This window comes from Corythoichthys intestinalis, chromosome 1 (assembly GCF_030265065.1).
Source record: "Corythoichthys intestinalis isolate RoL2023-P3 chromosome 1, ASM3026506v1, whole genome shotgun sequence".
Lineage (NCBI taxonomy): Eukaryota > Metazoa > Chordata > Actinopteri > Syngnathiformes > Syngnathidae > Corythoichthys > Corythoichthys intestinalis.
The window spans coordinates 68322366-68347241 of NC_080395.1; the positions used below are offsets into that span (position 1 = coordinate 68322366).

The window sequence follows — 24876 nt, forward strand, 5'->3', positions numbered from 1 at the left end:
TGCTCAAGAACAACAATAAATGAATTAATGCATTTCCGGAAATACAAAATCAAAAGTGTTGTTAAGAACACGTCCAAGCAGTTTGATACGCAGGGTTCTCAATTTATAAAAATGAGATTGTGTGTGTATTTATGTATAAAGTCCCTTTGACAAATGTTAAGGTATTGTGCACTTTATGTATGCATTCTGGTTGTGCTTAATGATCCTGAAACTATATTGTCGGAGAGCAACTTTATTATACTGCTCCTGTAAAGTGCGCAAAACACCCATAAATAATACAGATAATAAATAAATAAAACAATGTTACATCGTTAAAAGATAAAACAAATTAATTACGGTATTTGATGCATTGATGCACATTATAATCAGGAGCACCTGATTGTATGACAATAAACTTGTTCATTGATGGGGTGCCTTAAAATTCAGTGTGATATATAGTCTAAAAAAGTGGTAAATTAAGATAGAATAATATAATGAATCTATAAATAATGCAACAAATTGGTGTGTGTTGACCAAAACACCACTTGAGTCATTCTCAAGTTTAGGGGGAATTAGCAGAACTTTGACTGTGCTTAGAAGGGCCTAAAGTCACAGAAAGAACCAATAAACAAATACGCTGCTGGCCAACAATATTGGCACCCCTGCAATTCTGTCATAATGCTCAATTTCTCCCAGAAAATGATTGTAATTACAATGCTTTGTAATATCTTCATTTGGTTTGCTTGCAATGAAAAAACACAAAAGAGAATGGAATTTTATATATATATAATTTTACACAAAACTCCAAAAATAGGGTGGACAAAAGTATTGGCACCCTTTGAGAAATCATGGGATGCTTCTCTAATTTGTGTAATTAACAGCACCTGTTACTTACCTGTAGCCCATAACAGGTGGTGGCAATAACTAAATCACACTTGCAGCCAGTTAAAATGGGCTAAAGTTGACTCAGCCTCTGTCCCTTGTGTGTACCACATTGAGCATGGAGAAAAGAAAGAGGACCAAAGAACTGTCTGAGGACTTGAGAAGCAAAATTGTGAGGAAGCATGGGCAATCTCAAGGCTACAAGTCCATCTACAAAGACCTGAAAGTTCTAGCGTGTGCAGTGTCATCAATTAGTGTAAAGCCCATGGCACTGTGGGTGACTTCCCTAGATGTAGACGGAAAAGAAAAATTGACGAGATATTTCAACGAAAGATTGTGCTGGTGGTGGATAAAGAACCTCGACTAACATCCAAACAAGTTCAAGCTGTCCTGCAGTCCAAGGGTACAACAGTGTCAACCCCTACTACCCGTCCGCGTCTGAATGAAAAAGGACTCTATGGTAGGATACCCAGGAAGACCCCACTTCTGACCCAGAGACATAAAAAGCAAGGCTGGAGCTTGCCAAAACCTACCTGAGAAAGCCAAAAACTTATGGAAGAATGTTCTCTGGTCAGATGTGACAAAAGTAGAGCATTTTGGGAAAATGCATCAACATAGAGTTACAGAAAAAAAAGACTAGGCCTTCAAAGAAAACACTGTTCCCACAGTCAAACATAGCTGAGGTTCCCAGATGTTTTGGGTTGTGTTGCTACCTCTGGCACTGGACTGCTTGGCCGTGTGCATGGCATTATGAAGTCTGAAGACTACCAACAAATTTTGCAGCATAATGTTGGGCCCATTGTGAGAAAGCTGGTTCTCCCTCAGAGGTCATGGGTCCTCCAGCAAGACAATGACCCAAAACACACTTCAAAAAGCAGTAGAAAGTGATTCGAGAGAAAGCACTGGAGACTTCCAAAGCGGCCAACAATGAGTCCAGACCTGAATCCCATGGAACACCTTTGGACAGATCTGAAAATGGCAGTTTGGAGAAGGGACTATTCATATCTCAGAGACCTATAGCAGTTGGCAAAAGAAGAATGGTCTAAAATTCCAGCAGAGCATTGTAAGAAACTCATTGATGGATACAGGAAGCAGTTGTTCGCAGTTATTTTGTCTAAAGGCTGTGCTACCAAGTATTAGGCTGACGGTGCCAATACTTTTGTCCGGCCCATTTTTGGAGTTTTGTGTGAAATGATAATGATTTTTTTTTTCATTCTCTTTTGTGTTTTTTCCATTGCAAGCAAAATAAATGAAGATATTACTACCAAAGCATTTGTAATTGCAATCATTATCTTGGAGAAATTGAGCATTATCTGACAGAATTGCAGGGGTGCCAGTACTTTTAGCCAGCAGTGTAAATCATTCATATTTATTCATACATTTTAGTATTTGTGTTTTTATATATAGATTTGGTTTTCTCCACACTGATCGGGAGAAGCTCCAATTTCATTCGGCAACATGTTGTGAAATAAAAATAAAGGCAATTCTGATGTTTCCTTCATTGAACAGCAAGGTTCTGATGACACCTTGTTTCGGTCCAGATCTGTTCCAAGGTCCTGTATTTGAAAATATGGGCTCCAAAAACCCTTGCTATTGATTTATGGTTGTGGTGCAGACCGAAATGGAATCTTGTGTGTTAGTGAACACTTCATGCTGTTTCCAAAGTCAGTATTTTGATTATTTTACTCAAACATTACTGTAAGCACCAAAGACAAAATCAATGAAGGATTAAGGAGGCATAATATTTAAAACACCCCAGCTCATTTTTTCCATTGTATAGTTTTGACTGATCCAGTGAGTTGTCTGAAATAGAAGAATGTAGGCCAAATGGCGCTAGCATTAACAAGATAAAAATAGACCAAGGTCTGCCTGCAGACTCTTGGAATGTTTAAGTATTTTCGAATATCTCTCTAATGCTACGCAATAAAGATTTTCACTTTTGTGCATTCAGATACAACCGTGTTCTGTACACAATGACCCTGAAATGGTTGCTAAATCACTGAATGTCACAAAACTATGAAAGTTTTCTTATACCTTGTAGCATTATAAAGAACAGTTGAACACGTTTAGCTTGTTTTAGTTATTTCTAACCAAAAATATATTGTCCAATACAAAGAGTCTTTCCATTCGTCTTTGGTGAGTGTCTTGCCAATCCAAGAATAAACATTGCTCCTTTAGTTTACTTTCCATTTACAAATTGGCCTCAATCCACTACTGGTCCTGATCTAATGTTAAAATGTTAGCAAATGTGTGCGCCATCTGGCTACAGCCTGTTCCTATTTGCTGGATGTGCAAGATCTTTTGCACCGGATCAGAATCAGGCCCAGTTTCATTACATTTGTCTAGAAACCATACATCAGCATGCATGAATTACAGGGCACTCATATAATTCATTGACAAAGAATCGCTGTCAGACCTTCCAGTCAAAATGGATTGGACATCTAGCGCCATTAATGTCACTGAAACATGAACATTTACCTCACTACTTAATATAATTGGATGTCTATTGTTGTCAGTGGCAGTCCAGGAGTTAAATACTTTGAAATTTAAGAAAAAACAAACGCGTGTGTGTTATTACATGCGGACAGCTGTCCTCTCCTGGTTAAGTATTCTTTACAGGCAACAATTGGCAACTGTAACTGTACTAGCTAATTCCCAACCTACATAAAGCTGCCCTCTACTGGGTAACTGCTAATTATAATTGAACAATTAATTCTTCAGCCCTGATACAAACATTTTTTAATAACTGAGCTCCGAAGATTTATAGATACTGGCCCAAGCTCCATAGCTATCAAATTTCAAAAAGATCGGTTCACGAATGACTGAGGAGTAGAATTTCAACGATAGTGTCAACAAGATCAACATCAACAACCTGAGTGGCCACTTTAGTTTGTGAAAAAAATCATTTAAGTGCTATTGTGTGCCAAAACCAAAGTATATTTGTTTTTTTTCCATTCATTTTTTTAATGAACATATATATATATATATGGAGGAAAACATTCAGGTGACTTGAAGTTCGGCTCTGAGACCCCCAATTTGGCCAAATTTCAAAATTGTTCTTTATGCATGTGAGATACATCATTGGAAAGCTTAAAATCTCAATTTTCTGGGGGAAGATAAAAATTGAACAGGAGGGCATTTAAAAAATGATAATAAATACATTTTTAAAACCCTAACTGTAGGTGAGCATAATTAAAAACACCATGATTTTAATGAGATATTATCGCGTACTTACCTCTTTTCGATCCAAAAACTCCATGTAACATGTATCACTGAGTGTCAAGACACAGCTGTGAATGGCCACAGCCGGGTTTTTTGGGGGATTTTATGGGTAAAACATGGTAATATAACGAGGGTCGTGATGTAGAAATCGCAGACATCAAGGAGTGGTCGAGATTTTCATTTTCATATATTTACCCTTTAAAAAAAATTATTTTATTTTTTTTTTCAAATTTTCTTTGTTTGGATCAATTATATATCATCTAAAATATTGGGGGAAATGCGACAGTAACGAAAAAATACAATTAAGCGATAGTTATGACGTAGATATCCGTGACTTATTTACAGACACAGATAATTTTTTCATCGTGACATAATTTTAAAAGTTTAAAATATGCGAGTGAATAATTTTTAGTCGTTTGTTTTTTTTTTAACTAAATATGAGACAGCAATTAATGATTCTAAAAATGACAGACATTTTGAATAATAAATACGATTACCTACCTTCTTTTTATGGCTAGATTGAAACAAAAGCGGTTGCGCGACATCTGTAAACGGGGGTTTCCAGGGTAAAACGGACAAATTAAAAATATTTTGGAGGCTTAATGCACCATGAATCTGCTATGGCAGTATATAGACATAATATTCAATCAAACACAACAGTTCTTTTGGCTTAAAATACAGCAGTTTATTTTAAAGATGGGTGCAAGAGCAGAAACTGCTTTTTCAGCCTTGTCTGGGTTTTCCGCCATATACTTAAAAAGTAGTCCAAAAGAAGATCTCCTGTCTTACATGAGAAAACTCTCCTAAATTGTTTTCCCTGTTATGGCACACGTGGTGTCTAGGACAAGCAGAAGCAGTGTTCACGAGACAGAAAATCTTATGCAAAGGAAGACGATAATGTGCAAGCACTGAGAACGTGCACTATGCAGTCAGGGAGAGAGAGTGTGGTTGTCTTGGAGGAGATGAGGACACTTGTCTCTTGTCAGTGGCATCGCTGCAGGTGTCCTCCCCTCCGACAGTAGACCCTTTCTCCTCTGTCCAGCATCAACATGCATCACATCAGCCCAGTGCGCTCACTGCCTTACTCATCACTGCACTCGTCACCAGTCTGGTGAGGCTTTGCGGAGAGGCAGCGAGCGTGAGTTCGCCTATTTCTCGCCAGAGGTCATAGATGTAGTCATACCTTGAGGAAAGCACACACACACCATGAGGTTAAAGTTCAGTAGACAGATTTTCTATGGAGTCATAAGTGACAACGTTGTCAATTGCACAATTCAGCAAATGTGGGTGGGAGTTACTGTTGCGTGTGCGATGATGAAATAAGCCTGGTGCCAGTCAGATGTTATTGTATCTGTTGTCCAGTCAAGAGCCTTGACACATAATTTCAATAGCAGTCCTGTAAATGAAAAGCATCCCATGTAGGGTTGTTGTTGTTCATAAATGCAATCAGGCTGTTCATATTTATACATTTTATGAGTAGGACACATTTATGAGCAGATGTATTTTTGCCATGGATGACATGATCAGGGGTGGGTAGAGTAACCAAAAATTTTACTCAAGTAAGAGTAGCGTTACTTCTAAATAATATTACTCAAGTAAAAGTAATTGCGTACCTTTCTGTCACACACTTTAATCATTCACCCAAAGGTACATGCAGTAAGAAATTATAACTATAGTTTGGGTAGATTTGTTGTAACACTAAATACAATGTACGTATGTGCGCTGTATGTGTAAGTTGGCAGTTCGACAACTCGCTAGGTGCCGGACGCATAAAGCTGGAAATGTATTTTCAGCGAAAGGGTAAATATTTTTATGTTTTGATCACATGTGAATATTATGTACTGTACTTTTACCGTGCTTTCAAATGGCAAAACAAGTTAGAGCTGTCTGAATAGAAAGTGGCATGTCATAAATTAATGTAGGCAACAGCAGTAAATCTCAAAATGTGGTAGGAGCCCCAGTTCCCTCTCATAATTCACTGAAATAAAACTACGGTAATACCTACTGTATGGAATATTTAAGTGTCTTCTACTTTTCTTTAAAACACAATAAAGTACTTTCGTTAATTGCATTTTTCAAACAGCCATTCAAATTTTCAATTTTAATCTTGCTTGTATTACATTCAGTAAGTATAGTTTTCTTTTCCTATATTTAAAGCATATTAATGTGGTATTTGAATAAATCTAGGGGTGAACATGTTAACATTTCACACAAAGGAGAAGGGCCAATATTTCTGGAGTTGGTACTTGGTGTCAAAGGTTTGAGAACAACTGATGTACATTATAACTGCTAACAGTTTTATCAGAGCAACATTATTTAAAGAGCATACGACAGGAGAAAAATAGTCTTAAATAGCATTATTATGTGAATTAGAATCGTATTTTGAGACGATTCGACTTTATACAACAATTTAGCAAAGTGCAGAAGACGAGAAATTAGTCTTTTAATCTGCCGGTTAGCCACGCCTACCATTATAGGGCTCAAGCGTCCCCAACAGGTGGATGACGTCAGCGGGAGACTGGGCTCATCAGTTTTACTATACAGCCCATTGAGGGGGAATTATTCAGAACGAGGTAAACGCGACGAAGAGAGTCGCATAATGTCATTGTTTCAGTCTCTCTACTCCAATATTTTTGCTGGATATTCTTTTTATCCAAGTATTTTTCCCCAATAGCTAAATAAATGGCGTTGAGAAGGACCAGTCAGCCCGTCGAGGGGGAACTATTCACAACGAGGAAAACACGACGAAGAGATCTGCAAAATGTCATTGTTTCTGTCTCTTTACTGCAATATTTTTACAGGATATTCTTTTTATCCAAGTATTTTCCCCAACTGCTAAATAAATGGCATGACCATGACAAATAACAGTCTTATGCTAAATGTAATATGAAATAATAAAAATGCACTTATTCAGGACGACATGGCAAAATTACTCCATAATGGTCCAAAATGTCGCCCTCACCTTTAGTGTCGCACCTCCCGAACGATACTTTATGACACCTAAATCAGACATATGTCATTTCCCTTCGGAGAATGTAAACAAACCAAGAGGCATGACAGCTAGCCGACATGCTAACCCGAACCGAGTGATGTTTCAAAGTCGTCGAAGCAGAAAATCACACATAACAAGCCCGGATTATTTGACATGACGACTGGGTTGTCGATTGTCTTCGCGGATCTGCAAACCGCCCTGCGGAGAGCAATTTACAGCTCGTTCCCCGGAGGAGGGCGGCTGCAGTTGTTGTGCAGCTAACGTGCAGCTAATGTGCATGAGGAGAGCTTTTTACATGCCTATCAATGATCAAACGTAAGTAGTCCTTTATTTAAAGAAAGTTTGTAGTGTTTACTTTGTAATCGTATTTGATATAATACAAAACAAGATGTTTACTCACTTCCTCTTAAGTCCAATGGTCCCAAAGTAGTAGGGCTTGTTTTGGCCAATATCCTCGGTGAATGGGAACCTTTTGAAACTCCAAAATGGCGCACACGCCTCTCCCTCATACAGCAAGATTTTTCTGCAGCCGTTTGGCTGGCGTGATGCGAAAAATAAACGTATTAATCCGAAAAATCAGCTGAATCCTTAGTCCTCATACACAACAGTACGGCTGTATAGTGAAGAGGACGCCTTCATCCGTACATGTCACAGCGCCCTCCTCCTCAATGCAAGACCGAAGCCGGAAGTCACTCATTTTCATGGCGCGGGATTCAAAAAACTAAATAAATATAGCGATCGCTTCCACACACATCCAAGCGGTCCATATCATTCAGCAGCATAAAATACCGCGTGCATTATGAAATAAACATGCTTTTTCGTGTCACCTGCACTTTAAACATCCTAGTCATTTTACCTTCTATCTACTGTATTTGTCTATGTTAAAGTATGAGCACACATACGTCATGTGTCATTTGTTGGGTTAGCCTGATTAGCCTGTAATGATTTATGCACTTGTATCTAGCTGTGTTGTTTTTGGCAGCCCTTTTAATTTTCGTCTTAGTCTTTTGGACGGTAATACTTATTAGTCTTAGTCATATTTCAGTCACCTCATAATGTGTTTGTATGAGTCTAGTTTTTGTTGACGAAAACTCAACTTTTAGTTGACGTTTAATAACAATGTTTTCGTCCATAAATAAATAAATAAAGGTTTCCAACGATTTCGAATTAACATTGACAGACAAGCACATATTGTGGCATCTACAAGGACAACGCCAACTGGTGAAAAGACACACTCAGCAGGAAAACAGTACTTTTTTTCCCAATTAATTATACCCCACAAACTGAATGTAACAAAAAAAAATTGTTCGAGAGTTTAAGAGGACGCTCACAGTTAGCATTACCCTAATGCAAACGCCAATGCTATGCTAACGCTATGAGTTACATTAAGTGTGTGATGATCGCTCAGTACTTTAAAGCTAAAGCAACATTGCATATTTTCTTTGGCCAAGATAAGGAAATGAATCTTACCGTGTGTGCAAGTCTGGAGACTGGAGAGGACACCGCGGTGAGTTCAGTGCGCAGCACGTCACAACCAGACAGTTACAATGCAGGCTAACTACTCATAAAATGTTAGAAGTGACGGAAACTATTGCACATTTTCGTCTTGTCTCGTCTCATCAGGTGAAAACTGGCAAACAGCTCGTTATGGTTTGGTCTTTCAAAACACGTTTTAGCTCGTTCTGGTCTCAGATAAAAAATGTTCATTGCCGAAATATTTTCCATTTAGTCATCGTTGACGAAAACAACACTGGTATTTAGCGTTCGAAAGAATTGACATAATGATAAATTGCATTTTGTCTATGGTTTAGTGGTAAAAGTAGTAATGTACTGCAGGCAACATACTATATTTTTACTTTGAAATGCACAGTCGTATATTTGTGGTTTGGAAATTCTAACCTGTATGCTTGTCCATTCCTTGCAGATGATTCCATAGCTGTCAAGTCCGCGTGCTACATCCTGATTGGAGTCGGCGCTTTCTCCATGCTTATGGGCTTTCTCGGCTGCTTGGGAGCTATTTATGAGATCCGCTGTCTGCTTGGCTTAGTAAGCGGAGAATTTAATTGATATCTACTTGGACACAATCATTTTGTTTTAGGCTATGTCTACACTATAACGAATAATGGCCTTAAACGTGTAATTAATTGGACTATACGGCATGTTGGCTACACTAGTATGCCTATTATCCGGATTAGTTGCTAGACGGATAATGTAGGCGGGTAATGTTACCCGCCGCCTAATATGGACTGCTGTCTCCATCCAACATTCGGATACTAAGGAAGGGACGTCATGCAGTCTCTATTTTTAGTGTGGCATGACAGCATCGTAAACAACGGAGGCGGACGTGGCAGTCCTGCTCCTCTTTTCTTTTCCACACATTTTTCTTGAACCTTCAAACTATGTTTTAAATAATATGCTTCAATTCAGTGCCGATTTGGGGTTATCCCACAGTGGATGACGCGGCGATAAGCGTTTTTAACAAAACTCGTCTCACGAGTTGTCCCCGATCATCCAACTGCCGGACTGGCCCCTTCCAACTCAATGCCGACCGAACATGAGTATATGAAAATGCGTAGAGGAAAATTAAACCCCGAAAAGTGACCTGCGTGGTACCCCCAGTCAAAGAGGTGCGCGATCAGCTTTTTTCCAAGACATTTCTGCCTACCAAAACTGTCCCAACTTCCAGGATCGCCACTGTTATGCACAAGCAGTCCTGGTTGCGGCTCCCAGGAAATATACGCAGCGCCACACCATATGCTTCCATTTGTTATTTTCCAAATGGTGAGAGCGCAACTGAGCATTGATTGTAACATTCCAAGTAACGATGTTAGGCTTTCGTTGTTTTATGAAGATTTATTTCAATCACAACTCGGTGCCTGCTCGTAAAAGCCGATCGTGCGCTCGCATCACTCTTGCTCCTGCGTGATGCGTTCAATTGCGTTCACGAAAAATGAGTGATCCCATAATAATGAGTCTAGAAGGTGTAGTAATTTCGAAATTTGCTGACGGCGAGTAATGAGTTTCAGAGTTCAAAGTAGTTCAGAGGTAGTTCAGAGGTAAACAACATGGGCAATGACGTAACATATGAGGCTGCTCTTTATACGCATGCGTAGTTTACGCAAATGCAGGCATACCTTGCAGGAGGCCTTAAAGTGCATACGACAGGAGAAAATAGTCTTAAATAGGATTACTATGTAAATTAGAATCATATTTTGAGACGATTGGACTATATACAACAATCTAGCAAAGCGCAGATGATGAGAAATTGGTCTTTTGATGTGCCGGTTACCCACGCCTACCATTATAGGGCTCTAGCGTCCCCAACATGTGGATGACGTCAGCGGAGTCATGATTTCATCTGATTTAGTATGCAGTCCATTGAGGGGGAATTATTCACAACAAGAAAAATGCGACGAAGAGAGCCGCAAAACATCATTGTTTCAGTCTCTCTACTCCAATATTTTTACAGGATATTCTTTTTTATCCAAGTATTTTTCCCCAATACCTAAATAAATGGCTTGAGAAGGACCAGTCAGCCCGTTGAGGGGGAATTATTCAGAACAAGGAAAACGCGACAAAGAGTGCTGCAAAATTTCATTGTCTCTGTCTATCTACTTCAATATTTTTATAGGATATTCTTTTTATCCAAGTATTTTCTCCATTTGCTAAATAAATGGCATGGTCATGACAAATAACAGTCTTGTGCTAAATGGAATATGAAATAATAAAAATGTACTTATTCAGGACAACATGGCAAAATTACTCCATAATGGTCAAAATTGTCGACTTCACCTTTACTTTACCTCCCGAACGATATTTTATGACACCTAAATATGTCATTTCCCTTCCCCGGTTTCGGAGAATGTAAACAAACCAAGAGGCATGACAGCTAGCCGTAATGCTAACCCGAACCGAGTGATGTTTCAAAGTCTTCGAAGCGGAAAATCACACATAACTAGCCCGGATCGTTTCACATAACGACTGCAGGGTTTCCCCTAGGATTTTTTGAAGCTGCGGTGGTGGGCTGCATCGGGGTCAGACCGGCTCACCATGCCGTGCAACGGCAAAATTGCGTCATATCATGACAATTTTTTTAAAAAAATAACATTTTGTTACCCAAGAAGAACCATAACAAAGATCTATTTGAAATATTTCATTAGCCAGGCTAATGTAGTAGCTCTCAGCTACGGTACATGTACGTAAAATGCGTAGCTGATTACAGCTACATTACTTTACGTAATAATACAACTTTTTTTTCTCGTAGCAATAGTACTACTTACATCTCGTAGTCCTTAATGTACTACATTAACACAACAATACTGGTCCTTCTGTTAGGAACTTTTCAGGATGCTCAAATTGTCCCCACACACTTTTAGGCAATTTTATTTGCATTATATAATGAGTTCAGTTATAGAGGTCATTTAGATTGTCTTCACATATTTTGTAAGGATAGGACTGATCCTATCATTATTAAGTGAATTACTTTCATTATGTTCAGACTTACAATGACACCATATTTTCCCCCTCAAATGCACGTTTGATTGGCAGATGACTAAATTCCCTTGTTTTCAATCTACTACAAATAAGTGAAATTATCTGCCAGTTCTTCAAGTAAATTTTTCTCAGATTTCTTGAAATAAAAAAACAGCTATCTTAAAATAATCTTAACACTTATTTTAAACAAAAAATGAGTGTATTTAATCTTTAATAAAAAGCTTTTTTTTCTGTCAGAAATGATCTTATTTCAAGAAGTGATATTGTTCAAAACATTATTTGAAATCATTTTCCCCCTTGATTTTGGTGAAAAATGACCAACCTTTAGATGTATGGGCTTAGTAAGAACAAATGGTAATACTTACCTAAAGTAAATTATATAATCTGACCCATTAATCTGTTAACTAGTCTTTAACGCTGAAAACAAGATGGAAAAAATTATTCGAATAGATTTAAGAAAAATCAGATTGAAACGTTATAAATTTGCAGTGTGAAAGTTAGTACAAGTCAATACAGATTTATTTTTGCATTGATCATTTAGCCTATCAATTAATTAGGTTCATATTGGTGAGAAATTAAGCCCTGATCCCCGTTCACCTAATCAGTTTGGTTTTATTAATGTCCTGTTCCCACCAAAAGGTATCTATGCAGGTTATGCTATTATAGCGTCCCCACCAATATTGAGACCAAATCTACGTCCTTGTAATGGAGCCATTTCAAGGTGTAGGGGGAAATTCTAATTGCTGTCTAAAGAGTTTTACTAGTTTCGGTGAGAATGTGAAAAGTTGTTTTTTTATGTTGTTGTTCGTGAACTACTTTTCCACACAAACGCACATCGACGTACCATTTAGCTTAGCAAGGAGAGGTATGAGAGACATTTTTCGAGTGTCCCAGAGCTTGTGAAACTTGGGGGGGAAAAGCGCATTTATCAAGGTTTCGTCAGCCGTGATTGCATATATCCGTCCGCTGTAACAGCCCTGCATTTTCTGCTATTGAATGTGTTGTTGACTAAGGGTGTAACGGTACATGTAATAAATAGTATTGAACCGTTTCGGTACGTGGTAGCCTGTTTGGAACGGACGCGTACCGAACGAGTTTCTGACGTAATATAACCCTTAATTTTCAAGGCTGTGAGTCGATCGGGTTACAGTTTCTTTGTGGAGATTATATTTACTCTCTTCTCTACTATAATGAGGACCAACACGGTAGGACAGTCCAGAAACGTCAACGGCGCGACAACGTGGCCGCCGCGAGAATGCAGTGAAACGCGGGCGTTAGAGTCAATCAGCCAATGCACACCAGTCGCAGTGCGGCCGCGTAGATGCGTCCCAGAAGCGGCTCAACACGACGCACGCGAAAAGAACGGCAGAGTTAATTTTTTGACGCCAGACGCAGCCCTCCTGCGTCAATACTACTACCGGCAGCTAGGATCTTGCAGACCGGAAGTCACTCGTGTAAAAATATGATGGATCCGGTCGATTTTCTAACTAATATGCAATCGTAACCTACTTTTTGACTCCATCAGATCTCTTGAGTGGTAGATCAGGGCACAGTTCACTTGTCTTTGTTGATTTACTGCTGTCTTCTCTGCTATAATCAGGAGTGCACATATTTTTTTTGCCCAGGTTCTCAGAGGAGGACCTGGCGATGTGACTTGGTCCTCATTGAGCTTGAGAGCCGACCCGCCTGATGCGAAAAAATTATGACAAGCTTTACTTAGAGCCAATTACCTTTAATTTATTATATAAACAATTAACGCTTGATTAACATCAACTGGCACAACAAAATTGCCATTACTTTGAAGTGAAAAGTAAAGGAATAAACATAAAAGCACTAATTCAAAATAAAAGGCGTTCATATGCGACTCCCACATTAACTCCAAGCCTTTGTAAAAGTGGGATGTCCTCCTCATAAGAGCTCATTGAACGTGCATGTTTAGCTTTGTGAAATGCGAGCAAAAACACATTTGTCAGTTCATGGCGCTTTTCTTCAATGACTTTTTTCCGCCACTTGTCCATAGGGCGAGTGGGGTCCTGTCTTGACATCGATAGTTTTCTTAATTGCCACATGCTCTGTTTTTTTCGTGCTTTTCACAGTTTGGATGGCTAAAATTCTTTGACCCTACATAAAATGCTCTGCTCTTATTGACGACATTGGGATTCTCACGGCAAATGTTGCACCACATTTCCATGCGAGCAGCATTTGCTTCTAGCCATGGTACCTCCTGCCGCCATTTTTCAGCAAAAGTCCTTTTTTCCGGTAGCTCCGGTGACGTCTCTGTCGTCCGTCTGTCTTTTGACGGGGGTGGGGAACACGGAAGTAATTACTCATGGGGCCTGCCTCTTTGACATTTCGAGAAGTGATTTTCTCGTGTCCGCCGCAAATACAGTGGTCAGCCATCGGTACGCAAAAGCGTATGGAAACCGTTGAGGCCCAGCGCATTTGTCTACCTCCAGTACGCATGCGCGCATGCGGACCACTTATGTGCACCCCTGGCTATAATAATAACCAACACGGCCCCGTGTTCAATAAAAAGCCCTCCTACCACAACAAAACAAATGAAGTTATACAACATACAATATAAATGAATACTACATCACATTTGTAAAATATAAACACATAATAAAATAAATAATCGACCATTTACATAAAATGAAATGAGCTAAAACACCTGTAATTAAATAATAAGAATAATACACACATCCTGCTTACACAATTAAATTGATTAATTTCTGTGCGGCGCTTTAACTTGAGAAAATCCACCAATAAAGCTTTTGAAAACCGTTCATAAGAAAAAAAAATGTTTCATTGAGGAATTTCATTTGTAAAATACATGTTAAAATCTTTGTCATTGGGATTGCTTTTCTCTTTAGCACAGGACTTCTTTTTTCTTTCTTTCAGAAAGAAAGCTGACCAATACGCGGGGTCTGAAAGGCAAATTGTTGTTGGATTATCTTTAAATACCCGCTACTTTTAGAGCAGAATTCTAGCTTTGTATAAGCTAATGTTCCTATTGTTGAAAGCACAAAAGTGTGTATTAAAAAACTAGCACATTTATATTTTGCAATTTTTTTATTTTTTTTTACTGTACCGAAAATGAACCGAACCGTGACCTCGAAACCGAGGTACATACCGAACCGAGATTTTTGTGTACCATTACACCCCTATTGTTGACACATTAGCGCGGCGGCACTCTCGCCCGCCCCTCAGTGCAAATTGATTCAAACTTGCCTTTCCATCCAAGACGGCCGTCCACCACTCACTTTTGCCGAAAAGTCCGATCCAAAATACAGTAATGCCCCGGATGGGGGGAAGAAGGGCAGGAAGGAGTCTGTATTGGCTTAGCCACTTTATTATGGCAACAATAATAAAGAAAAGGAATAACAAAATAATGATGGGCTTCCGTGACATGCGACCGCTATCTCCTTCTCGCTGCCCTCTACGTCACAGCTCCCCGTCCGATCGTCATTTTTTAAGGTGGCCCTGTATAGTTACGGACATTACAATACACAGTTCCACCACAATCGGCCAGTTCAGAAGCATTGCCCTACTGAATGTAGAAGGGAAAGTCTTTTTCTCAGTCCTGGCAAGAAGAATGACCAGCTTCCTCAGCACAAACAAGTTCATTGACACAAGCTGTCAGAAGGCTGGGCTCCCAGGTTTCCCAGGATGCATTGAGCATTCAGCCATGATCTGGGAACAGATACAACGGGCCAAAAGAGAGAAGAGCAACCTTCACGTGGTGTGGCTTGACCTGGCCAATGCATACGGTTCAGTACCGCATAAGCTTGTCGAATTCTCACTGGAATTCTTCCACATTCCTGCTTGCGTCACCGCCATCATAGCCAAGTATTTCAGCAATTTGCAGATGTGCTTTGATTGCAATGGAGTCACAACAGGCTGGCAGTCGGCATCGCGATGGGCTGCTCAATCTCCCCAGTCCTCTTTGTGGTAGCATTTGAGGTCATCCTAATCGGGGCAAGGCAAGCCGCCAGAGGGCTGAGAACACCATCAGGAGGAAGACTCCCTGCACTCAGAGGATACATGGACGACGTGACAACTATCTTGCAGACCGCTCTATGCACAGCACGTCTCCTCAAGCACCTGGACGAGTTGACGACGTGGGCAAGAATGAAGATAAAGCCCTCTAAGTCCAGGAGTCTGTCGATTAGGAATGGGGTGAGGAACGACAGGATGGTGTTCACTGCTGGAGGGGAGGAGATACCACTGCTGGCGCAGCAACCCATCCGAAGCCTTGGCAGGGAGTACACAGCAGAGCTGTCTGTCAGGCAGATGGGGAAGCTGGCCCAGAAGTGGCTCAGAGAGGGGCTCACAAAGATTGATGGCAGCAAGCTTCCTGGGAAACTGAAGGTGTGGTGCTACCAGTTCACGCTCTTCCAGCGGATAATGTGGCCACTAAAAGTATGCGAGATACCATCTTCCACAGCCAGCAAGATGGACAGCATTGCCAACTCCTACATTAGAAAGTGGTTGGGCCTTCCCCGCTGCTTCTCTGACTTGGGCCTTTTTGGCAAAAACACCCTACAGCTCCCACTGAAGTCCATAAATCTCGGATACAAGCTGGAGAAGACCCGTCTTGTGTGCGAGCTGAGGGAGTCGAAGGATGAAGTGGTGAGAGGTGCAGGGGTGACTGTCTGGTCGGGGTGTAAATGGAAGGCCCAGGAAGAGGGGGAGCAAGCCATCAGCAGGCTGGAGCACAAGGAAGTCCTGGGAAGAGTCCAACACAACCGGGCAGGGCTGGGCTGTGGAGAGCCAGTCCAGTTCTGGTCCAAAGCCACACTGGATCAGAGGAAGACGATGTTGGTGGAAGAGGTCTCACGAGTGGAGCAGGACTGGTACCTCATCAAGGCTATGTCCCAGGGAAGGCAATGAGCATGGACCCGCTGGGAAGAGGCAACCAACAGGGTCCTGACCTGGGCAGATATTTGGTGGACCCCACAGTCACGGCTCAGCTTCCTCGTGAGAGCAGCATATGATACACTTCCCTGCCCCCGAAACCACTCCCAATGGTTCGGTAATGAGGAGAAGTGCCCGCTTTGTGGCAAAGTCAGCGCAGGGCTGCAACACATCCTGGCAGGGAGCAGTGTGGCATTGTCACAGGGCCGCCTCAGGTGGTGACACAGTCAAGTGCTGAGGAAGTTGGCAGAACAGTTGGAGAGATGTAGAGTTGGTGCAAACAACTCCCCAGATTCTCGGCACACAGGCATCCCATTTGTCAGACCAGGAGAGGCTGCACAGAAGGCAACACCGTTGGCAGGAAGATCAACATCCCTGCTTACCCCCGGGAAGAAATGGGAGATGCGTGTCGATCTAGGCACCCAGCTCACCTTTCCAACTGTGATCACACAGACCACATTGAGACCTGACATCATCCTATGGTCCACAGCTGCCAAGAGAGTCCTTATCATTGAGCTCACGGTGCCATGGGAGGAGGGGATACCATCAGCCCACGAATTCAAGCGGCACAAGTACTCTGAGCTGACGATGGATTGCAGAGAGGGAGGCTGAGCTGCAACCATCCACCCCATTGAAGTTGGCTGCAGGGGCTTTGTGGGGAAGTCCGCAATCCAGCTCCTCCGGCTTGCTGGGATGTCAGGGGCAAGCATAAAGAGGGCAGTCAAAGAACTGGCAGAGGAGGCAGAGAAGGCAAGTTACTGTCTGTGGCTTCGGAGGAAAAATAGGAGTTGGGGGGCTACACCCCAATGAGGGCAGCTGCAGGGGGCGGCGGGGAGACGTCCCCATCAAGCCTCTGCCCCCCCACCTGGAGATGTACTAGCTAGGGGGCGAAACGTCTGTGAACGGTGGTACCAGCTGACGACCCTGCAGCTGCCCCAAAGTGCGCTGGAGAAGGCGCGGCAGGCAGAGATGCCAAGCAGGAAAACCACCACCTGTATATTACAAATGAATAGGTTGCCGCTGAACCCTTCACATTAGGCTGCCGTTAGTTTGAAACGGCCTTAAAAATAAAAATAAAATAAAACATCTCTTGTTCACGGCGTGGCGGCTTTTATTTTGTTGTGGCAGTGCGCCACAGTATTTAATTTGTAGGGGAAACCCTGCGACTGGGTTGTCGATTGTCTTCGCCAATCGGCAAACCGCCCGGCGGAGAGCAATTCACAGCTCGTTCCCCGGAGAAGGGCGGCTGCAGTTGTTGTGCAGCTAACGTGCAGCTAATGTGCATGAGGAGAGCTTTTTACATGCTTCTCAATGATCAAACATAAGTAGTCCTTTATTTAAAGAAAGTTTGTAGTGTTTACTTTGTAATCGCTGTATTCCGGCTATTTTGAACACAAAGTTGCAATTTCTGATTGGGTGGAAAATTGGACAGAACACCGGGCACACCAAGAGTGCAAAAGCCGAGTATAGTGCTCGGCCGGCAGGGTATGTGCGACAAGCCGCTGGTTGTCGGCCGAGGGGTCAGGGAGCTTGTCAGCCACAAAATGCAAGCCACCTCCGTATTAAAATGATCCCAGTATTTGACATAATACATAACACGATGTTTACTCACTTCCTCTTAAGTCCCATTGTCCCACAGTAGTAGGGCTTGTTTTGGCCAATATCCACCGGTGAATGGGAACCTTTTGAAACTCCAAAAAGGCGCACACGCCTCTCCCTCATACAGCAAGATTTTTCTGCAGCCGTTTGGCTGGTGTGATGCGAAAAATAAACGTATTAATCCGCAAAATCAGCTGAATCCTTAGCCCTTCTCATACAACAGTACGGCTGTATAGTAATCCGTACATGTCACAGCGCCCTCTTTCTCAACTCGAGACTGTCGCCGGAAGTCACTCATTTTCATGGCGCGGGATTTAAAAAACTAAATAAATATAGTCATCGCTTCCACACACATCCAAGCGGTCCATTTCATTCAGGAGCATAAAATACCGCGTGTATTATGAAATAAACATGCTTTTTCGTGTCACAGGCCCATTAAACGTAATGTGGACAGGTATAAAATAGTCGGCAAAATACCATGGAGAAAATTATCTGTCCTAGTGTAGACGTAGCCTTAGTGAGGAAGACCATCCGAAGATCCTAAAGGTCATTTTAAAATGTGTCTCTGAGCATCTTTCGATTGCTGCAAATGGGCTTCATGTGTTTTCTTATTTTGCATGCCTTTAGTACTTCACCTGCCTCTTGTTGATCCTCATTGCTGAGATTGTTGCTGGCGCCCTCATCTACTTCCAGAAGGGTGCGGTGAGTAACATACTATTAGTTGGTGTTCACACCCATTTACAACAATCAGCACTAATAGATAGTCCAACAAACCGTACATCGTTTGAAGTCAAATGACTTGACACTGTTATTAAAATTGATTGAAATTGGTTTGCAGCGCCTCCTGGTGTACAATGAACAAGCACAGATGTTGATAATTAGATTTCCAAATTATTCTCATACAAAAACACAACATTTAGTTGTGTATTCAACACACAAATTATAAACCAGAGGGCCTTCTCAAATCAGAAGCGATCCAAAACCCTCAAATGAAGTTTAATAATGAAATTCTTTTCTGCTGTTCAGATGTATAAATGTAATTTTAAAAGTAAAAAATTTTAAATGCCAAAATTAAAATATTTGTAACGATTGTACAGCCTATTTTATCATAATCATATGATTGGAGCACGTCAATAGACAATCTGGATATTTAAGTGGGACAGCTGGCGGGTTTTCTAGTTTGTAGAATGGTAAATGGAGAGTACTTTCTATATAAAGTACTTTACCTACGTGTTTTTACCGTGCGCAAAGTGCCTTCTGCACGCACTCATACCCCAAATTGTAAAGCACCCATTCATTTAAGTTGACGAGGATTTTTTTTTAAAAATTTAAAAACTGACCTTTTTTCTTTTATAAATAAAGTAGAGTAGTATGTGATAGACAAGACTATAGAAAGTTTTTGTCAATCAATTTGGACGCAAAAAGAAAATCAAATACTGTAACTATAAATCTTCAAATGGAAACATTCTTTGGCATGTTACGCCATCGAGAGAAGATGTTATATAACACTCCAACTCTCTCCCTTCCAGTTAAATGAAGAGATGTCAAAGATTGTATCCAAGGTCTTGGACAACTATCCAGGGAACAACTCAACCACAGAGCAGGCATGGGACTTCATTCAGAGGAATGTAAGTGAACTCACGTTCCCCTCCAATATTACCTGGTTTAACCCCCCTCCCCATTCAACCCATGACATTTACAAAGATAATTTCTCATGTTGTCATAGCCAGTGTCGTCACCGGTTACTTTAAAAAGTAATTTAATGATTACGCCTCAAAAAAGTAATCTAATTACTTTACTGATTACTCCATTATCAAAGTAACTAAGTTACTTTAAAAGTAAATCATCAGTTACTTTTTACCAGTTTTCCTGCCTTTGCTGCGTCAACATAGGAATGACAGCATAAAAATGTCATCGCATGTTATTGACTTTCAGAGAATTAAATTTAAAGGAGGAGATAAGTATTTTTGACATTAGGCTTAATCTTTGAGTTAGCGGGGGTTAATTAGTCGATGGAGATGATTCCAACCATCATCGACTCGCGCTAGCTTAGCCACCCCGGAACCCTAATACTCCAATGGCTAATTATACCCCTGCCAACTCGAAGATTTTGCCTAATGTCAAAAGTTCTGAACTTCTCCTTTAAAATAATGACCTAGCCATTAAAATGTTGTCCATAAAAGTTGTAAAGCAATAAGAAAAAAAAAAATCCAAAAACTAAAATGAACAAGAATCTTTCAAAATATTTCATCATGGGTCAAAATTATTTTTCGAACAGATCATGTGACAAGCACTTTATAGACAGTCCTTTGCTTTGCTTAGCCAAAACTACAGCTGACTATGGATATTTAGAATTTCTTTAAGCCTAAGCTTTCAAAAGCTTTAACAACAACTGAGCTTCAACCGAGGAACGGTGTCAAGATGTATACACAGAACAGGCCAAAAGTTTGGACACACCTCATTCAATGCAATACAAATGATGATCTCCCAAAAACGTCAAACTCCGCCTTACGCCTGTGGTTATACAAACTGTAACTATAAAATGTACGTAAAGGCTGGTTACAAACTGTAGAAGTGCTCTCGTTACCTGTATGCTTTACCTCGAGTTTTGACGCATTGTGCTGTAATTCCAAGTGGTTCCTTGAATTGAATGTGGAGTTCTTAGTGGTCGACAGGGTTTTTAAGCCAGCGCAAAGTGTAACTATAAAATGTACGTAAAGGCTGGTTACAAACTGAAGTGCTCTCGTTACCTGCATGCTTTACGTCGAGTTTTGACACGCTGTGTTGAATTCCAAGTGGTTCCTTGAATTGAATGTGGAATTTTTAGCGGTCGACAGGGTTTTTGAGGCAGCGCAAAGTTTTCAGCGGATGTAGATATTTTTGTCGTCTTTACTGGACAGAAATGTGAAGTAATGGCTGTGTTTCCAGTGAGCAAATTCAGCCGTTTGTGGTATCTCTCCTGGCTCTGTACTGTTAGCATCCTGAGGAGGAAGCTATGGTATTTTTGAGTTTCACCCTCACTCTCAGCGCCACTCACACAGCATGGAAATACACGTGGCCCGTTTTTTTTTTTTTTTTTTGTTCTCCGATAAGAAAACGTGACGTGATGTCATTCCCAAACGCAAGAGCAACATTTCTATTATTTCTATTAGAAATGCTCTTCATACAGTACTACAGTATACTTCATTCTAAATACATTATGAGGCGATAACAAAATAGTAACGCACAGACACGAAGCAGGCATAAAAATCACTCACCTTTCGGCAAAATTCGCCGTTTTGAAGTAAAAAAAGTGTGACCTACTTGAATCCTGTAGATCCGAGAATTTTTAAGGGGGGGGGGGGGGGTCGTAAGTCCATCTAACTAACTAACGACATGTTTTATTGAAGTTGCTAAGCCTGTCGCGATATGCAATGAGTCCGTTTGTCGCATGGTAAATAAGAATAAAGGGCGGTAATTTTCAAGGCTGCGTTTTATCACCGCTTGCGCGCATACATTTGTGTGTGCGTGTAGATGACATATGAAACTCCAGTTGTTGTGTCCAGATGTTTATCGGTCAACAACACGCCGTGGAATAACAGTTCACACATACAAAATAAGGAAACACATCTATATTGAACACTGTAAACGTTAGCATTGCTACACTGAGAAAAATGGGGAAAAAAGACAACTTACCTATTACCTAAGGCTATTACCTTAGCCTGCTATAAAACATTGGCAGTCTTTTCCAAATCGCAAACTAAAAGGTAACACTTCTAACATGAAAAATCGCTGGTGAACAGCATTTGCAAACGGAAAAAAAAAAAAATAATAATTATCTATTAGTGACACCACAAGCAATGACGAAAAGTGCTTTTTGCGGAGTGTAAAGTTAGCGGTTTAGCGAACGGACTTCCGGCGAACATTTCAAAATAAAAGCACGTCACGTTTGTCATATAAATAACGATTTCTGGAGTTAATCCCACATACTTGAGAATTAATACTAGAGACGTGCGAAATTTCCGATTCTTAGATCATTCACGATTCAGCAGAGAAATATTCGAGAACGATTCACAAACCTCCAAATTCCGATTATTGAATTATACCAGGTAAAGCAAACTAAAACACAGTCAGCGCGGTCTTCGGGACGCAATGAGGAACGGACCGAGAGTAAATATCATGTACAACTCATGCCGCTAGATAAAAAAACAATAATACCTGACTGCGGCCGACAGCTGCTTTAAACAACGCTCAGTTGCTAAAAACATAAGGACACATACGGCTATAATAGGTATCACATATACAGTGGGGAGAACAAGTATTTGATACACTGCCGATTTTGCTGGTTTTCCCACTTGCAAGCCATGTAGAGGTCTGCAATTTGTATCATAAGTTCTCTTCAACTGTGAGGGACGGAATCTAATACAAAAATCCAGAAAATCACATTGTGTAATTTTTAAATAATAAATTTGTATTTAACTGCATGAAATAAGTATTTGATACACTACCAACTAGTAAATATTTCGGCTCTTAGTTCTTTTTTTTAAGAACCCCTCCTGTTCTCCACTCATTACCGGAAGTAACTGCACCTGTTTGAACTTGTTACCCGATAAAAGACACCTGTTCACATGCTCAAACAAACAAACTCCTACCTCCCCACAATGGCCAAGACCAAAGAGCTGTGTAAGGACATCAGGGATAAAATAATAGACCTGCACAAGGCTGGGATGGGCTACAGGAAAATAAGCAAGCAGCTTGGTGAGAAGGTAACAACTGTTGGAGCGATTATTAGAAAATGGAAGAAGTTCAAGTTGACGGTCAATCTGCCTCGTTCTGGGGCTCCATCCAAGATCTCACCTCGTGGGCCATCACTGATCATGAGGAAGGTGAGGGATCAGCCCAGAACTACACGGCAGGACCTGGTCAAAGACCTGAAGAGAGCTGGAACCACTGTCTCGAAGAAAACCATCGGAAACACATTACGCCGTCATGGATTAAAATCCTACAGCGCACGCAAGGTCCCGCTGCTGAAGCCAGTGCATGTCCAGACACGTCTGAAGTGTGCCACTGACCCTCTGGATGATCCAGAGGAGCAATGGGAGAAGGTCATGTGGTCGGATGAGACCAAAATTGAACTTTTTGCTCTAAACTCGGCTCGTCGTGTTTGGAGGAAAAAGAAGGATGAGTACAACCCCAAGAACACCATCCCAACCGTGAAACATGGAGGAGGAAACATCATTTTTTGGGGCTGCTTCTCTGCCAAGGGTACAGGACGACTACACTGTATTGAGGGGAGGATGGATGGGGCTATGTATCGCCAGATCTTGGCTGACAACCTCCTTCCTTCAGTGAGAGCCCTGAAGATGGGTCGTGGCTGGGTCTTCCAGCATGACAACGACCCAAAGCACACAGCCAAGGCAACTAAAGAGTGGCTCCGTAAAAAGCATCTTAAGGTCCTGAAGTGGCCTAGCCAGCCACCAGATCTGAACCCGATAGAAAATCTATGGAGGGAGCTGAAAGTCCGTGTTGCCCAGCAGCAGCCCCGAAACCTGAAGGCTCTGGAGAAGATCTGCATGGAGGAGTGGGCCAAAATCCCTGCTGCAATGTGTGCAAACCTTGTCAAGGACTACAGGAAACGTTTGGTATCTGTAATAGCAAACAAAGGTTTCTGTACCAAATATTAAGTTGGATTTTTGTGATGTATCAAATACTTATTTCATGCAATTAAATGCAAATTTATTATTTAAAAATCATACAACGTGATTTTCTGTTTTTTTGTATTAGATTCCGTCCCTCACAGTTGAAGAGAACTTATGATACAAATTACAGACCTCTACATGCTTTGCAAGTGGGAAAACCAGCAAAATCGGCAGTTTATCAAATATTTGTTCTCCCCACTGTATGTAGAACTAGATGCAAAATGACAGACGACGGCGGTGTTAAAACATATAAAGCGAACTAGATGCAAAATGACAGACTTGCCGCGTTGTAAACAGCCGCCATCTTAAAGCAGTAGACTTCTCGAGAAGGCTCTGTTGCAGCGAACCTAAATAACGTTTTATCTAAAATACTCCTAAATCGACAAAATCTTGACTCGAATCTATCTTTAAATGAAGAAACAGTTTTAAAACATTGACATGTCGAAAGTAGACAGAAGGGAAATTATGGGATAACGATAGCAATTTTAACAACTTTAACGGTTGATTCACATCATTAAATTAATTGAATGTAGTTTAAAGCTGCTGATACAGAATGGGGACTTGAGTATTTTATTTACTGTTTCTAACTGTTAACGTGATAATGAAATTTTTTGGTTTGGTTTCGCCTGAGACGATTTTTGAACAATTTTGGAACTAATGTACAACACATTAAAAGGTGGGGGTGGGGGTGGGGGGTGAAAATCAATAATCGATTTATAATCGAATCGGAGCCTCTGAATCGTAATCGAATCGTTAGGTGCCCAAAGATTCCCACCTCTAATTAATACTATAATATGTAAATACTATAATACTACAGAATTCAGATTTTACACTAAGAATAACTTTAAAATGACACCCTTTTTAAAAAATATTGGCAATTAATATTATGATTATTATAATACTATTATATATAGTAGTATAATAATAATGCTAGACGTTTTTTTTATAAGAATTGTTTTGAATAATGTTGGAAAGGCGAGGTCAGTGTTCTGAATCTGTTTACATTCCATTCTTTCGCACTACTAAATGCTATCAGCTAACCCTGCAAAATATATCGTTTGAACATCGCAATGTGCGCATGCGCAGTAGTCACATCGCAGGACGTGCATTTTT

General features: G+C 40.8%; 1 protein-coding gene across 1 annotated transcript in view; it reads left to right on the forward strand.

Moving 5' to 3' along the window:
* The window catches only part of LOC130916749 (CD82 antigen-like), a 70106-nt gene that overhangs the window by 38867 nt on the left and 6363 nt on the right, over window positions 1-24876 (forward strand). Inside the window, exons 4-6 of the mRNA XM_057837703.1 lie at window positions 9000-9121; window positions 18713-18787; window positions 19615-19713. Of these exons, the coding sequence (XP_057693686.1) occupies window positions 9000-9121; window positions 18713-18787; window positions 19615-19713 (296 nt within the window). The remainder of the gene's footprint in view (window positions 1-8999; window positions 9122-18712; window positions 18788-19614; window positions 19714-24876) is intronic.